Here is an 18,843-nt window from a genome sequence, read left to right as displayed (position 1 = left end):
CTGCAATAAAGAATAGCATTGATGGCCACTACATATAAGAATATGTAGACAACCTTGCACCCTTCAGATATTGGACAGCATACTTGAATTCTTGATTCGAAAGGAAGCAAAAGCTCAGAAGAACCAAATGTGTAGCCAGATCTCCTGGATTTTAGAGAATCAATTTTAGTAAACTCAAAAAATAATAGAAAAGGTGCCATGGTGAGCAACCCAATGAGGAAAGGAATCTAAGTTGGGTGGATTATTTTGTTAATAAAATGAAAGTATAAAGGTACAATTACAAACAACTCCAACAATAGAAAAGGAAGAAGAAGAAGAAGAAGGCAACAGCAGAAGCCAGTATGGCTGCACAGAAAACTTAGAGATTAACTGGCGGGGGTGGGAGAAAGACATGCATACAAAGTGGAAGGGTGGCCAAAGGAAGAATACAAACAGGTGGCATGGCAATACAAGGAAGGCTAAAGCTGAGAATGAACTGAGCATAATGACAGGTGCTAAAAGCAACAAAACAGCCGCCTTTAGATATATGCATAATGATAGTGATTCAGCTATGAGGATGGCAAGATAATAACAGATGGCAAAGAAAAGGCAGAGGTTCTCCATTCTACTTTGGTTCCAACTTCTCCTAAAAGATAGTGTATGATCTCTTCGGCAATGGTGAATTTCAAGCTGAAAGTGCAGGACTGCAGCTTGATAAGATGGTCAAGTAACTGAATTTGAATAAGTTCAAAGTGAATGAACTGCCTCCTGGAGTAATTAAGGTACTGCCAAAGGAACGCTTAGAACTACTGTTTAGTATCTTTTAAGAAATCATGAAGGATGTGTGAACAGTCAGGTTTGCTTAATGAGTGCTGATGAAGAATCTGTCTAGACTTTAGCAAGGGCTTTGACAAAGTGCCCCATGACATTCTCATTACCAAACTAGCAAAATGTGGGCTAGATGGATCAACAATCAGGTGGATTCACTATTGGTCACAAAATCATACTTAAAAAGTGCTTATCAATGGCACATGCTCAAACTGGAAAGAGGTGAGGAAGGAAAGATAATTAAATTTGCAGATGATACAAAGTTGGGTGGAATAGCAAATACCCTGAAGACAGAGAGAAGATACAGGATGATCTCAATTGGTTTGAACACTGGGCAGAGAACAACAGAATGAAACTCAAAAGGGACAAATGCCAAGTCTGCCACATAGGAACAAGAAAACAAATGCGTCACTACAACATGGCTAACACTTGACTCAACCGTACTACAAATGAGAATGATCTTGAGGTTGGGTCAAAAACGGGCAGATGCTATTTTGGGCTGTATTAACAGAACTCCCATGGGAGGTAGTTGAGGCACCATCAGTGAGGGTGTTCAAGGATAGGCTTGACATGCACATGGTAGGCATGTCATGAGTGGAGCTGGGGGGTCAGACTAAATGGTCCGGCAGGCCCCTTTCTAACTCTCTCTGTTTCTATGTGAAGAACCAATTCCCCTATACTCAGCACTAGTCAAACTTCACCTGGAGTACTGTGTCCAGTTCTGGGCACCTAATTTAAAAAAAAAAGATGCAGAAAAGCTAGAAAGGGTATAGAAGAGGGCAACAAGAATACTTAGAGTCTGTAAGCAAAGTCCTATGAGGAACAGCTGAGAGAACTGGGCATGTTTAGCCTCAAGAAGAGAAGGCTGAGGGGCCTTTGCAACCCCATGGACAACATTCCTCCAGGCCTTCCTGTCCTCCACCAGCCCCTGGAGTCCACTTAAGCTCACAGAGTCCTTCACTAGAGACATTTAAAAAGCACCTGGCCAGTGATCTGAATGGGATGGTATAACTTAAGTGCTCTGCACTAGCAGAGGGTTGAACCCTATGGCCTTCTGTCCCCTTCCAACTGTACTATTCTGTGATTTTATGTTGTCCCTCTTTTCAAAAAGAGAACATGAAAACAATTGGGACTACAGACTAGTCAGTCTGACATCAATCCATGGAAAAATTCTGGAGCAGATCATAAAGCAGTTATATGCAAACAACTTGAAAGCAGTGCAGTGAACAAATTTACCAGACAAATGTAATCTGCTTTTTTGTTTGGGTACCGTCCCTTCATGAGCATCATCCCACTATTTCAGTTCAGTTCATGTTCTGATTTGCCACACTTGATGTTTGCTTTTGAAGTATTCCTCTGTAAATGAGGCATAGATAGCAAGTTGTGCACATATACTTTACAGAGTTTTGTGAGTTCAAGAACAGATGTGGAAGTACATATCTCAGCAAATGTATTTTCACAGACTTACATCTCTTGATAATGCAGGGGTGGCTGGCTAGCTAGCAAAAGAGGAGCAATACAGTGGGTGATAGGGAGTGCATTATTCCTTCTTTGTCTGTCAGTATTTCCTTGCCAGTGCTCCTTCTCCCAGGGATGCTTCTCCTGAGCTAAATGTATTTCCAATTTTGGAACAGAATTCATTGAGGGGTGGGGGGAAGATGGGGAATTTGCAAAAAGAAAATTAGTTATTGGCAAAATACCAAGTACTTCTACCCACTGACTGATTATTCTCACCAGATCCTCTCATCTCTACATCACTGTTACAACACATAGTTCTGCCTTGATGTTATATTAAATGCAGATTTTTAAAATGAAAAGGCATTGCTGACGATAGCTGGCACACAGCTAAGGTGGATTGCCAATGTATTATGATAATAGCCAGCAGCTTTATAATTTGCTTAGAAGATAAACTGACACAAGGAAAAAGGATAGCTATATGATCATAATAAGCAAAGATTTCTCACCAGTAGCCATTGCAAATCCTGTCAGTTTGCAGATGTATTTACAGGGAAATAATCCTACAGAAATCATGAACTGCAGAGATCAGATTTTTTTGTAATGGATGGTTTAGTTAGAACACTACTGATATCAGCATGTGCATAATTAGAACAATCTTCACCATAACATGAAGCTGTCATGTTTAAAAAGTGATAATGAATAACTGTCTTGATCAGCCAACTTAACTAGATATTAGTAACACTAAAAATGAAACTGCTCTTTTCTCCAACAGTACTAGCAGGAAGCCATCATTTAATCTTCTAAAGATGTTTTGTTTTGCATAAACTAAAATTGAAAATTAATTTTACACTGCATCTTTTGATTGAGAATATGTTCTCTGAATTTCAGACAAAGCTTTCTGATACCTGCAGTTTTCAGTTTTTGAGATTTAAAGCAATTTGCTGAATTTCAAGCTTTTTCTGCCTGCCATGATAGACTTAACCATGTAGGACTTTTAGTTTAACGTAGATAGGATAGAGAGTTATGGAATAAAGCAGATGCATCTTTTTCCACTAACTATGCCCATTTGTTTATGTTTAGGCTAAATTACTGAAATACATTGTACACTGGACTGCCATTAAAGGGAGTCAAAAACCTTCAATTATGTATGTTCTAGAACACTGCGGAAGCTGTGCATTCAGAACATATCTGAATCTGCACCAGTTACTGGGACTGTTTATTTGTTTCAGGCCCAAGTGTTGGTATTTAGGTCAGATCTGATAGTACCATCTCACTATTTTCAGAACTGCAGAAACAGACGCCTTCCTTCAAAGTCTTGGTTATCCCGAAGAAATGATAAAGAAAGGCTTTTAGGAAAGAGAGACATTCTTCTGCACTTTCTTCTTTTTCCCTGTTTTTTATTGAAACAGTTTTTGCTGCTAGTTCTTTATCAAGACTTGCATCCTTGTGTTCGAGTAGAATACTGCTGTTCAAAATGGTCCTGAAAGGGACTTCAGATTCTTGAACTTTTATTCCAGATGCATGAGGGCCAGCAAAGGTTATGAAGCAAATGTGCTCTTTGTGTGCTTAGAAACTCCTTGACCCTTTTCTACAGGGACCTATTTTCCAGGGTTGAAGCTTGCTTTTGAGCAGCTTGTCCTGTCTGAGATCCTCAGTGGATTTAGTATTCTGTAGGAATGTGTAAGGACGTTGTTTCAGTTCGTTCTGGATCAGAATTAACAAAATGTGTACCCTTCAGACCAGAGACTCACTCACAATCTGAGTCTTACATTTCTGAACTGGTAGTGCGATTCACAGGCTCTAAAACTATGCTTGACAGCATGTGTACATTTGAACAATGCACAAGAAAAAATAAATACTTTTGGAAAAAAAACACAAATACACTTAAATTAATAGGAGAAGAATGGGCAAGGAATGCAGACTTTTGGAAAAACATGCACCAAATTTCAGATGGATTCCCATGCGAAAAGGAAAGCACAATCAAAACAAAGCTCACAGTCTGATTAAGACTGAAACTGGGAGTCCCAGTGAACTCACGTTTTGGTGATCCTCACATACCCAGTGGGCTGCCACACACATGTATAAATATACATACACTATTCAAGTGCATGCTCTTATTTTCTCTCTCACTGCCCCTAAGGTTTCTCTTTCCCACTTTTACCCAAATATTTTACCCAAATATTACCTGAAGGAGTGCTTACATCCATATATGCCCAGCTGCCCCTTGAGATCTGTGGGAGAGGCCCTTCTCCGGAAATCCCTCCGTGAAAGAAATTAGGAGGGTGGGTACTCGGAGGAGGGCTTTCTCAGCGGTGGCGCCCAATCTATGGAATGCGCTCCCCAGAGAGGTCCGCCTGGCACCGTCGTTATTTGTTTTTCGGCACCAGGCAAAGACCTTTTTATTTAAGCGTCATTTTAATTGTTAACAATATTTGCTTATTTATCTGGCCAGGGCGACTTCTTTTATATTGTTATTTATTTTATATTGTTAATTTTATATTGTTATTTTTGTATTTTATTGTATTTTATTTTCTGTTGTGAGCCGCCCCGAGGCTTTGGCAAGGGGCGGCATAGAAATGTTTTAATAAATAAATAAATAAATAAATAAAATTATCTGAGAGTAGATTCAAACACAAATTTAAGGAAATTATTTTTCTACATGATACATAATTATTTTATCTCACAGGAGTATGTAGTAAGAGCCACCAGCCTAGATGAATTTTGAGAAAGTTATGGTAGATGGCTTCTGATAGACACGTGAAGCGTTACTGAATACTAAGTGCTGGGGGAAGTGGGGGAGGAATGTGGAAGGGACTGTTCTTTCAGTGGTCGACTTATCTGAGGCATCTGCTTCCCAGTGGCATCTGATTGGTCATTGTGGGAAACAGGTAAAAATGGTGCCTGTTACTTATGGTAAAAATGAGTGAGCTTTAGTTTTGCAAATGGGAGGTACAGTAACTCTAAACACTACTAGTCAATTTCATTTTACTGGCAGCTGGGATTGCTCCTCCACTGTTGGAAAAGGCTCTACTACTACCATTTTAATTCTGCATAAATGCCTCTCGAGCAGTTACTTTTCCTTTGTTTTTAACTATGCCCACCCATGACAGCCATTTTATGCTTGTATCTAGGTCAGTTGTTCGAATTTCCAAATATACCCACAGTTTCAAAAAGTTGCCTACTTATGTGCTACTCAGAGCTGCAAACTCTTCCAGCACAGGTCCATGTTATATTCTTTTCCATACAATCACATCTGGCATTCTAAAACTCTCTAGTACATTGGGATAGATCAGACATAACAACAAAGCACTTTACTGTAGGATCAACTTACACCAATCAACTTTTCAACATCTAATGGCAAAGTGTGCAACATTTACAATCTCCAATAAATCAGATATCTTAGGTAAAAGTCCATGGGTATTGGGAATTGCACTCGGAGGACAACAGGTCAGGAAAGAGTATCCTCTATAATTTGCTTTGTTTGTATCAGGAATCCTCTGTGATATTTCTTACTGCCTATTTCCATAATTTCTACCAAACTGTCATCCCATATAGAATTCCTGTTGAGGTTAATGCTTGGAAAGCAGACCATCCACTCACCCTGTACTTGCTGGGCAGGTCAAGACAATTTTATAGATTTCTTAATGGAATCCAGTCACCTTTTAAATGGCAAGAGTCTGGTCCTAGAAACTGATACAGTGATAACCAAGAGAGGCTTTTTATATAGCTGAAAGACAGGATGCTAGATGCTTATGAGCCTTAACCTTGTCCTGGATGTAGTTGCTCTTTAAAGGCAAAAGCGGCTCCTTCATAAATCAGAACCACCCACATCTGTCAGCTTCCACAGTTGAATGAACAGAACTTAATGGTAACTGTTCCGGGCTGCTGATAAAATGGCGCAACCATGATATTGGGACATTGCTCTTATTCATTGTAGGAAAGGTGACATCCACCACAAGCTGTAAATGCAGCATCTCTGCCTTTCATAAATCTGAAGCCAGGCTGATTGATAAAATCTGAAAGTTGATAAAGTGAAGAATTCCCAGCATCAGCTTCAACATTAATGTTAAATATTATTTGAATGTTATATTGACAACAGAATATTTAAGAGCCACTGTAAGATTTTTCAAACTAGTATCCAGGAACAATGGGGATTGCTTTACTCCTCAGGCTTTCCATCATCTAGTAGTATACTGTTTACGTATCTATCAAAAAGGTGCAATATAGCGATGATGACAAAATAGATAGTAAGATGAAAGAAATTAAAATGATCTTGAATTGTAGACTTCAAGTATAGGCTGGCAATGACTGATCAAGAAAGGGATCTTGCGGTGGTGGTGGGCAGTTTGATGAAAATGTCAACCCAGTGCGCAGCTGCTGTAAAAAGTTAAACTGTTTCCAATTCTTAGGAAAGGAACTGAAAATAAAACTGTCAAGATTGTGCTTCCCTTATAGAAATCACTGGTGTGGCCACACTTAGGATATGGTGTATAGCTCTAGTCCTCACACCTGAGAAAGGATATTACATATCCCAAAAACTCCAGACCATGGAAGCTAAAACGATCAAGCAGTTGGAGCAAGTTCTCTAGGAAGAATGGTTACCACAACTGAGATTGTTTGGCTTATGAAAACAGTGAATAACAGAGACATGATAGAGGTGTTTAGAATTATGGATTGTGTGGAGAAAGTTGAGAAAGCAAAATTCTTTTCGCTCTCTCATAACATAAGAAACACCCTATGAAGCTGATTGGTGAGAGATTCAGCACAGGCAGAAGAAAGCACTTCTTCACACAACCCCTAATTAAAGGTAGGAATTCACTGCCACATGACATAGTGCGGCCACCAGTTTTGATGGCTTTAAAGGGGAATTGTACAAATCCATGTAGGAGAAGACTGTCAATGACTCCATTATCAGAAGCAGTATGCAGGGATACACCAGTTGCTTGGTCAGGTGAAACTCTTCTGCTCATCCTGCTTGAGGGATCCTGTGGGCAACTGATTCACCACTGTGTGAAGAGAGTGCAGAACTGGATCTTAGTTTGATACAGCATGGCTGTTCAAGTGTACTTATATTTTTAAGATCATGGAAATTCTTCAAAGATTCTTCTCCATGTGGTGATGCATGGAAACCATACAACAAACCATTGCTTTCTTTGTAGTTTCCAGATAAATAACAAAATGTATTGCACTGAAATCCCATGATTAAGTTTGGATAACTTGAGAAACCAACAAGAGTGAAAAACCACCATGGCTTTTCATGACATGCAAACTTAGCCTCTTTTCCACAGTAGCTGATCAGATTACTCTGCTCAGCCAAAAGCAGGACCTGTATTGTCCCCCAGCCACCAGGATTCATAGCTGTGCTACCTTGTGCCCTGAGGGTCTCATGTAGCCATATTCACCTGCAGTCATTCAGAGTCTTATCCTCCAAGCCATTTAAGGTGGTGGCTAGTTAATTCAGTGGGAGTGAATTCCATAGCTTACCTGTGTGCTGTATGAACAACCATTTATTTTGTTTGTCCTAAATCTCCCATCCTTCAGAGTCAGTGTATATATCTGGTTTCTACTATCATGAGAGACAGAGGAACTTCAGTCTTTATATTATGTATAGGTTCATAGCATCTATCTTTTATGAACCCTTGACTTTTCCTTGACTGATTTTTTTTTATTTTCTTTTAATGAAAACACACAAATAAAACTTTCTTTGTAATGGAGTTGCTTCAGCCCCCTGACTTACACCCTTTATTCCAAGTAACCTGATTAACCTTTTAAGCATCTTAACTGTTTACAAGTGGGGATAATATAAAATCTTTTGAAAGGCATGAAGGAGTTGGTAAATTGCCACATTATGATGCATTAAATGTTTTGCTTTTTTCTCCAGGTTATCTGGAATGAATATCCCACCTCCAATTATCAGCAACAAAAACTGGCTAAGACTTCATTTTGTAACAGACAGCAACCACCGATATCGTGGATTTAGTGCTCCTTATCAAGGTATCTTTAATGAAAACCATTTTCCCTCCCAGACAAACACAATTGTATAAACATAACTGTACTTATAATTAAACGGCAAGGGAGGAGGGGAATGCATCCTTATATGTTACAGATGGATAGTTCCAACATATATAAGCAATCTCACTCCTGCTGTGGGAACAGCAAGCTAGCTGGAAAATGACAGTATGGACAAAGGAATTTTCTTGCTATGCAAATGTTAAATATTTAAGGAGAATTTGAGTGAAAAAAATCTATGTATGCTAAAGCACCTCTAAATATCACTGAAGTGCAGCACTGCATACTGAAAATTTGAGGGCAGTGCACATCTGCATAATAGTAGCATTGCTGAATAGACTTTATGTCAAACAGAATCTGTGTCATTGTATGTAGATTTTTCCTTGTGTAATATCTGGTTTAGGATTCTTATCTACTCATGTGCGTGTTTTAATGAGCAAGTAATGTTTGACAAAGTTAAAATCTACTGAAACAAGCTTGTTAAAAAGATCAAGTACTAAACTGTATCTATATCTATTAATCAATAGATCAGCTAGGTAGATAGATAGAATTATTACTATTCATTCCCTGTGCCCACATTTTTTGTAAATACATTTTTTGTTTCTATAATCTTCCAGGAACAGTTAACCCTGCCTGACATCACAAAGGTTTCTGGTTATCTTTGCACATATTATTCCCATAATACATATTTGAGATATCTTTTCAGATCTTTAGCACTTAATGATAGCAGCAGCTCTTCATGGAAATAATTTCCATGAACAACTGCTTTGCAGAATCCCCATTAATATGGTGAATTTAGGATGCTTTAACACAACTTCTATTGTACTCCAAAATAAACTAAGAGACCTATACTGTGTTTTTAAAATATTATAATTCATAGCAATTCATTTTTGATATGTACTAGAATACTTAATGGGCACATAGGTTTGTCACTTGAAAGGGTGTTCAACTTGACACACACACACACACAAACACACATAGTTGTATAATGTGCGACATTTTATATTGGCACTTACTGACTTTCTCTCCATCATGGCCCATACAAAATTACTTTTATAATTATCCAGATGCTTACCTGGGGGTCAGTCCCACTTCAGACTTCAGAAAACGGTCTGCATGCATAAAATATACAAGATACAAGATTTGAAACATCATGACAGAATATAAAGTGAAAAATATGTGTAAGGAAAAATATTTAAAATAGGGTTGAGAGCTTTACCTGTGGATTTTTTTTTTTTGTATTTTTTCCAGCTAGGAAATTAATGTGTTGCAAAATTATGCTGTTTTAGCATTTGTAGGCCTTTAGAGAACCTTTAGGTGATGGGGTGGCAAAGAAATGGAAATAAATATATACATACATACATACAGTATAATAGAAGTTTGTTGAAGCCATCTTATATTGAACTTTGTTGCTGTTGTGTGCTGTCAAATAGCCTCCAACTTATGGTGACCCTATGAATGAAATCCCTCCAAAATATCTGTCCATTGCAGCTCCATTCAGCTCCCCCATGTTCAAGGCTGCAGCTTCCTTGATGGATTCAAATCCATCTCATATCTGGTCTTTTCTTCCATCTTCTGCCATTGACTTTCCCTAATATAGATTGTCTTCTCCAGTGAGTCCTGCCTATGACAGCCTCACTTTTGTCATTTTTGCTTATGGGGAAAGATCTGGCTTGATTTGATCTAGGACCCACTTTTTGTCAAGGCAGGACATTAACAAAACTGTTTTCCAGCACCATGCTTTGAATGCATCCATTTTCTTCCTGTTGGCTTTCTTCACTGTCCAGTTTCCATAACCTTATATTGTGAGGTTGGGATACAATAGTTTAGATGATCTTGACCTTTGTCTGTAGTGAAAAACCCTTACATTTGATTATCTTTTCCAGTTTCTTCAATGCTGTCCATACAAATCTCAGTCTTCTTCAAATTTCTTGACTGCTGTCTCCCTTTGAATTGATGGCTGAGCTGAAGCATGTGAAATCTTTCACAATTTTAACTTCTTAAAATTCTTCAACTTCTTCATATTAAAGTTCTGTGATTCCATAAAGTTCTGTTGTGGTTTTTTGTTTTCTTAATATTCAGCTGCAGTCCTACTTTTGTACTTTTTTCTTCCACTTTTATCAGGAATTATTTCAAGTCATTGGTGCTTTCTGCCAGTAGTATGGTGTTATCTGCATACCTTGAATTACTGATGTTTCTTTCACAATTTTCACTCCTTCCTCTGATTCTAATCCAACTTTCTTTATGATACGTTGAACAGATGGTGAGATAAAATACATCCTCATATGACAAGTTTGTCTACCAGAAAATTTTCGGTTTTTCAGTATTCTGTCCTAACTGTAGATTCTTGTCCATGATACAGGTTATGCATCAGGACAATCAAATGCAAAAGCACATCCATTTCTTTCAGGACCATCCATAGCGTCTCTTGATCCATACAGTGATACTGTTTTGATGTATTCCATAAAGCACAGACTGATCTTTTTGTTAAATCCTTTGGTGCACTTTAGTAGCCAATGTATATTTGCAATAGCACCTCTGTTGCCTTCTTATTTGGAATCCAGCATTTCTTGCTCCATACAGGGTAGTATTCTTTGTTCCAACACTTTGAGCATTCCCTTGCTTGGGAAATTAATGCAATGTTCCTGCATTTTCTGCACTCTTTTATATTTCGTTCGGGATTGGAATATACACTGAATGTTTCTATTCTGTGTATCATTGTTTTTTTTCCCCATATGTGTTGACTTTTTTTAAGGATCTGGACTGATTCATTTTCTGCAGCTTCAGACAGTTGTCCTGGTATCCTGTCTACTCTAGATGCTTTATTCTTTCCAAGTGCTTTCAAAGCAGCTTTCACTTCACTTTCTAATAGTGCAGACTCTTCTTCCAAGGGTTCTGCTTCAAAGAGGTGTTCTGCTTCATCCTTTCATCTCTTCTGTACATTTCTTCTATGTATTATTTCCACCTTCTCTTTATTTTCTCCCTGTCTGATAGTGTGTCCCCTTACTTTTCTTTTAGCATTCCTAATCTAGGTCTGAATGTCCCTTTGATTTATTGGATCATCTGGAAGAGATCTCTTGCTTTTATCCTTTTGTTGCGCTCTTCTATTTATTTGCACTGATCATTGTAATAGGTCTTTTTGTGTCTATCTGATATTTGCTGAAAAGCTGCATTCAGGTTTCTGAACCCATTTCTGCCAGCTTTTGCTTTTCCAATAGTGAATGTTTCTTCTGTCATCCATATAGGCTTTTTCTTTCTAGTTGGTATATGAATTGTCTTTTGGCATTTTTCTCTAATAATTTATCTGGTTTTACTCCACAGCTCAAGGTCAGTTAAGTTGAGCAATTCAAATCTGTCCTTTATGCAGACGTTTAATTCTTCAGGAATGTCACTTAACTTATATTTTGGCACTATGCTTATATTCATGTTCTCTTTTTAGCCTGACTCTGATTTTTGAAATTAATAGCTAATGGTCAGTACCAGCCTGTTCTTGGTCGTGCTTTGGAAGCAAGAATACAGATTCTTCACTTGCTACTTGCCAATTACATAGTCTATTTGATTTCTCTATTGGCCATCTAGTTAAGTCCATGTATACAATTGTCTGGGAGGTTGCTTGAAGTGCGCATTTGCAATGAACGGGTTGCTGGCTTCACAAAATTCTATGAGTTATTGCCCTGCTTCATATTTTACGCATAGGCCAAATTTCCTACAAAACTTGATTATGCCTTGTTTTCTATTTATGCATTCCAGCCACCTAGAAGTAGCATCCTGTCTTGTCTTGCTGTGTTATCAATTTCCTCTTGAGCACCTTGATTTTTTTTTAATTTTCTTCTTAAGCTTTTGTTGTTAGAGCATAGACTTAAATGATGGTTATGTTGATAGGTTTTTCAAATAATTCTGATTGATTATATTTAGTAAGATTTTGCATTATAGCCTCTTACTGTCTGTGCTACATTTTGCCTCAGTATTAGAGCCATTCCATTTTCCCGAGTTTGCCATTTTTAATTTGTCTAATTAGAGATGTCCTATTTCAGTCCACTTTATTTTACTCACACCAAATACTGAGATATTCATTCCTTTCAGTTTTTGCTTTACAATTTCCAGTATGACTCAATTCATGCTTCTGTTGTTCCATGTTTCTGTTGGATGTGTCATGCAGCATCGTACTTTACTTTCACCACTGTGCCTGATCTAAATTTCATTTATTTATATATTTTTCGATTTATATCCTGCCTTTTTTCTACAAAGGGCTCAAGGCAGCTTACATCATTCTCCTCCTCCGTCTTATCCCCACAACAACAACCCTGTGAGGTAGGTTGGGCTGAGAGTCTGTAACTGGCCCAAAGTCACCCAGTTGCCTCCATGGCTGAGCGGGGACTAGAACCCAGGTCATCTGAGTCCCAGTCCCATGCTCTTAACCACTACACCACACTGGCTCTCATACCACACTGGCTTTCTGTTTGATCTATTAGCATTATTACCAAATAAATATAAAGACCATTATACTACAAATAATGTTATAGACAGATTTTCCGTTAACTGTTACATGATAGCTTAGATAAACTGAAATTGTAGCATTCATACAAATTGTGGAATCCTTAACCATTTTAAGAGATGAATAAATGACTGCTCTAAACTGATAGTTGGTCACATGATAATTTAAGAACACTAGGCGTAATGTGGGCCTGTAAGTTTCTAATTTATCAAACTAAACAACAACCGAGGGACTTTTTAGTGATTACTATCTTGACAAGTACCGTTCCTTATCTTCAAGGCAGAATGTGATTCATTATGGTCATAATACAGTGTAGAGTTAGATGAGCTTATACCCAATTGATTTCAATGGCATTAACTGTTTCTAGCTAAGGCCTGGGCTCTAGCCTATATATAGAATTGTGAGTATTAATCAGTTTAACTCATAGATAGGTCAACTGAAGCTTTAGTTGACTGATTAGTATGGGGTACTTTTAATTAATATCATTTAAAGTGAAGAGGTTAATTTGATCTTAACAAAAAAACCTTGAATAAAATTTGACCTTTCTTTCTAATGGTAGGTTGACGTTTGAGGTTATTTGAATGTAATCTCACATTTCCCTCATGACTTCTGCAATATCTGAATTAACATTTTCAAAATATTTTCAACCAATGAATGGTTGAAAACAGATTATTAATCAGTTTGAGTTCTCTTTTTAAATTGGTTCTTCCTAACTATTGCATTTTATTTACACTACCCTATTGACATTAGGAATGACAGGTAGCATAAGGCCAGTTCAATCATACCGCTACCTTTCCACTTACACCACCAATCTATGCCTTGATCCCTTTCTCACAATTTGCATTTCCTTAATTGTGTGATAATTTCAAGTTGGACAAGAGCTGTCTGATCCTATTTCTGGATCCATCTCTTGATTCCTACTTGCTGCATCACTCAGTAAGCCACACAGCCCTGGCATTCATGGCCCCAATCCCCTGATTCACTTTCCTAAGCCATAATTGCTACATATGTCTTTGTGGTAAGTGTTAATTGCTCTCTTAAGGGCCTATCATTATCTGTTAAGGACTTAAACCTGTCCTGTGAAAGACTGGACCAGGTTGGTGGAGAAGAATCCATTTAAGAGATTTTTTTAAAAAGATATAATTGTAATAGGAAACAGAGTGAAATGACTGTACAGGTTAAAACTGGTAAATATGCATATTAATCAACACAATTTCAAAATAAAATGATATAGACATAAATTGTAGTGAGAAAATGTAAAATAGTCAAGAAAATGAGTGAAAAACCTATCAAACCATGATGGCCTAAGTAGGTTTAAAATATTTTGAGTAATGCTGCAGCAATATGTAATTTGGCTTTATAAAACAGATTTAAGTGATACACAGTATACATTTCCAAAAATGTTTGAATTGTACCTTTCTCTTTCCTGAAAGGACTCAGTATTAGATTAGAACATAATTAAATATTTACATTCTTGTGTAGTGCCATTTGAAAGGGCATGCCATTTGAAATATTTTTGTTGTATGAAAACAGGTGAAATTCAAAGTGTACTTAACAAGAGTTAGATAATATTTGTAAGTGATTATTTTTTCCTCATGTGTTGATTAGTTCTAATATAATACCAGGATAAAATATGGATAGCATATTTTACTATTACATACATTTATATTTACAGAGTAAAATACATTAATAGCAGTGTTAACTGCTTCTTATGTGCAGGTTGGTTAATTGACTCAAATACAAGCTTCTTTTTCATGCGGAGATTAATTCACTCCTTAGGGGTCTGATTAGGCTATCTGGGAACCCATAACCTTAAATGATCAGACACTTTCCTGACAATAAGGGCATTTTTTATGTGTTTTAAGTCTGAATTCAGGTTTTCTCTTTGCCAGCCTCTCCCATTCTTTAAGTTGGCCAGACAAGCTTCTGCTAGCTGTTGCTTTATCGCAGTAATGGGAAGGGACCTTTCCCCTGCCCCCAGTAACTGATTGATGTATTGGTACCTCTGTGTGTACACACGTGTGTGCTTGCCTTCCTCATTCTTTTCTCTCACCCATTCCTTCGTCAATAATTTTCAAATTGCATGAGTTTAAAATACATATAGCAGGTGATACCTAGCTATCCTGTCTGTTTTGTCAAAACTTTCTTGTGCCCAGTGAATGGAAAGGGGAAGAAAATAGAGACTCCAGTGAAAGAAGATGAGTGAAGTCAGGCTTGACTGACCTGAGATATGACAGAGAGAGAGAGAGAGAGAGAGAAGCTTGGCTTGGCTTGCTTGCTTTGGAGTAGACATGTAGTAGTTTTCCCTGCTTATTTGCTCATGCTTATTTATAGGCATATTTATAAGCATACATGCTTCTTATTATAAATTTGTAACAATGGAAATCTGTGGAAAGTTGAAAGTCCGTGGAAAGTTTTTGGCCTATCCATATCATTGGGATCCAACTCAAAGGAGCTTCTTCAAAAGGAAGGGAAGAGGATCATCTGACCCATGGATGAGTGTAGGACATGGAAATGTGAACTTGAGCTACAGCCCACCAAATTCAGGATATTATTTATTTATTTATTTATTTAGGAGACTTCTATGCCGTCCCATTCGCAGAAGCCTCAGGGAGGCTCACAAACCATAAATACATAGAATACAATAAAACTATATAAATTAACTATATAGATTAAGTCGCCCTGGCCAAAGAATAAAATGAATAAATAATATTAACAATTAAAATAACATTTGAATAAAAAGGTCTTTACCTGGCACCGAAAAACGAATAACGACGGCACCAGGCAGACCTCTCTGGGGATCGCATTCCATAGATTGGGCGCCACCGCAGAGAAAGCCCTCCTCCGAGTACTTACCCTCCTAATTTCCTTCACGGAGGGTTCCCGGAGAAGGACCTCTCCCGCTGATCTCAAGGGGTGGGCGGGCATATATAGATGTAAGCGCTCCTTCAGGTAACCAGGACCCAAGCTGTTAAGGGCTTTATAGGTCATCACCAACACCTTGAATCGGGCCCGGACTTCAATGGGAAGCCAGTGAAGCTGACTGAGGACTGGAGTCATGTGAACATAACACCCAGTCCCCGTCAGCAGCCTGGCAGCACTATTTTGAACCAATTGAAGTATCAGGACCGTCTTCAAGGGAAGCCCCACGTAGAGTGCATTACAGAAGTCAAGCCGGGAAGTCACCAACGCGTGTGGCACTGTCGCCAGGCAGTCGTTCTCCAGGTAGGGGCACAGCTGATGGATCAGCCGAAGCTGAAAGAAAGCGCTCCTCGCCACCGCTGTCACCTGAGCTTCCAGTGAAAGCTCTGGGTTGAGGAGCACTCTCAAGCTGCGGACCTTGTCCCTAAGAGGGAGTGCAACCCCATTCAGGACTAGGTTCAATTCACCCTCCCCGAAGCCCGATCCGCCAACCAACAGGACCTCCGTCTTGTCTGGATTGAGCTTCAGTTTATTGGCCCTCATCTAGCCCATTACCTCGGCCAGCACAGCCACTGCCTCACCTGGATTGGTGGAAAACGAGAGGTAGAGCTGGGTATCATCAGCGTACTGATGATTCCACAGCCCACATCTTCTGATGACCTCTCCAGTGGTTTCATGTAGACGTTAAACAGCAAAGGGGACAAAATGGATCCCTGCGGTACTCCATTGCATAGCTGCCATGGTGCAGAGCCATAGTCTCCCAGCACCACCTTCTGGAAACAGTCATTGTGCCTCCGACCCCCAATCCCGGTAGCCTATCCAGAAGGATACCGTGGTCGATGGTATCGAAAGCCACTGAGAGGTCCAGAAGAACCAACAGGGATGCACTCCCCCTGTCCTTCTCCCTGCACAGGTCATCATACAGGGCAACCAAGGCAGATTCAGTACTGTACCCGGGTCTGAAGCAGGACTGAAATGGGTCCAGATAATCAGTTTCATCCAAGAATGCTTGGAGTTGTCCCGCCACCACCCGCTCCAACACCTTGCCCGGAAACGGGATGTTGGCCACTGGTCTATGATTATTGGCCATCTCTGGATCCAGTGACGCTTTCTTCAGGACCGGTCGGACTACCACCTCCTTTAAAGGGGCAGGTACCCAACCCTCCCTCAGAGAAGCGTTAACCACTTCCAAGATCCAGATCCCAATCCCATGCTTGGCGTTGTTTATTAACCAAGATGGGCAAGGGTCCAATAGGCATGTGGTGGGACATACTCCAAGCACATTGTCCACATCATCAGGCCGCAATAACTGAAATTCATCCATTAATTTTGGACCAGATGGCGACATTGGTATCTCCCCAGACGCCTCTGAATCACTAGTAGAGTCTAGCTCGTGACGAATCTGAGTGATTTTCTCCCTGAAATGCTTGGCAAAGTCGTCACAGTGGGCCTTCGAGGGTGGAACCAGATCTTTCTTAGGGCCAGGATGGACCAGTCCTTGTACCACCTGAAAAAGCTCCACCGGACCCCAGGAGAAACCTCCTAGCTGGCAGAGCAATACAACAGTGGAACTAGTTGCTAAGAGATGTTGTGAGCTGTCCTACAATAGAGAGATTAAGGGAAAAGTGAACAGCCATCTGAGTGGGATGGTGTGATATGGTGTCCTGCACCAGCAGGGGGTGCAATCCTGATGGTCTGCATGGCCCCTTCTAACCCTACTATTCTATGAATTTATGAATCTCTGAAAACAGAATTAAAGTCAGGAAAAGATCAGCAGTTCCCTTCAATATGGTGATGTTTCTTATCTTGCCACTCTGTTAATAGCTCAATTGTACCTTGAGACTTTTTCTTCAGTACAGCCCTCATTATGGGTATTTATTCATGACTAACTGGAATATGGATTTCATTTTCTAGCAAATAACAGCTTTAGCATGGTTATGCCTGAGTGTAAAAAAGGGAGGGGGTGAGAAAGGATGGTGGTGCCATAAATGGTGGTGCCAAAGGTCATGCAATGTAAGGTACAGAAATAAGGTTGTTACATTTTTTTTTCTCCTGGCCCAAATGTATGCAAAATAAGATTGATCCATTTACAGTAACTGTTTCTTGTGGTAGTATCCTTATTCTTGCTATGCTAATTAAACACTTTGAGAAAGGATTTTATGTTATGTAGTGAATAAGAGACTTCTCAAAGCATTAATTTATTCCAAAGTGGAAAGGATTATATATCCTATACATTATATTTATTCTTTAGGTGTTTGAGCATACCAAGAAGGAATGGAATTACCACTTGTAACTGCTGCTGTGATCATATTGTTCTTATACAGTATCATTCTGTTCTTACATTTGGGCATTACAATGAAATATAGCAGATTTTCTTAACATTTGCATTTTTAAAACTCTGTATTCTCAGGCATGTTTAATCTATTGTAACAACATATGTAAAGCTAAACACGATGACTAAGGAGTAAGTATCCTATGTGGTAAATACACATAGGCTCACACTGCACATGAAGTCTGCCCAGCTGCCAATGGAAGGCAACACTTCATTTATCTTGTGTCCCAAAGGTCATGCCACAATTAAACATGGGTGAGAATTATCCTAAGGCTTTTGTTTCTTATTTTTATTTACCCATGTTTGCATTCCAACATTGCCTTCCAAGCTTTCTGATACAGCTCAGCTTTGAAAGTATGTGCACAAAATTTTGTATAGATGATAAAATTGTGCATAAAGACATTCCAGCAGTGTAAAGTACTTTGAAAAAATGTGTATGCTTACAATGTGCACAAAATGCATGCATTAATACGTAGGTTATAAAATATAAACTAAAAGTATAAATACTTTATGAATTATTATTTTAATGGCAAGGGATTGAAAATTGGGAAATAATGAATTCAACCTCAAAAATCCTGCAAATTTGGTGTGACTGAGATTATTAAAAGCAAAGACAAATGGAATTAATTTCTGTGTGTACTCATTTGCTGAACAGCAGCTCATATCCCCAAAGGGAAAAGGACTTTGGAGGGGAATTATGGTATGGCATGGCGAAACAAAACAAAGCAAAAATCAAAGCCAAACACTCCTGTCACAGGACTAGAGAAAGGGCCTTCTGTGAACCCGTATGGCTGTTTTAAATCTGCTTGATCTTTAAGTG

At 38.9% G+C, this 18,843-nt stretch overlaps 1 protein-coding gene across 1 annotated transcript in view; it reads left to right on the top strand.

The window, feature by feature from the left end:
- CSMD3 (CUB and Sushi multiple domains 3) overlaps positions 1-18,843 on the top strand; it is a 650,552-nt gene that overhangs the window by 246,153 nt on the left and 385,556 nt on the right. The window contains exon 6 of the mRNA XM_044421466.1: positions 8,147-8,259. Within this exon, the coding sequence (XP_044277401.1) occupies positions 8,147-8,259 (113 nt within the window). The remainder of the gene's footprint in view (positions 1-8,146; positions 8,260-18,843) is intronic.

Source organism: Varanus komodoensis, unplaced genomic scaffold (genome assembly GCF_004798865.1).
Source record: "Varanus komodoensis strain SLA01 unplaced genomic scaffold, ASM479886v1 scaffold12, whole genome shotgun sequence".
Taxonomy (NCBI): domain Eukaryota; kingdom Metazoa; phylum Chordata; class Lepidosauria; order Squamata; family Varanidae; genus Varanus; species Varanus komodoensis.
Note: the sequence above shows the minus strand (reverse complement) of the source record. Positions and strands in the feature narration are given on the sequence as shown.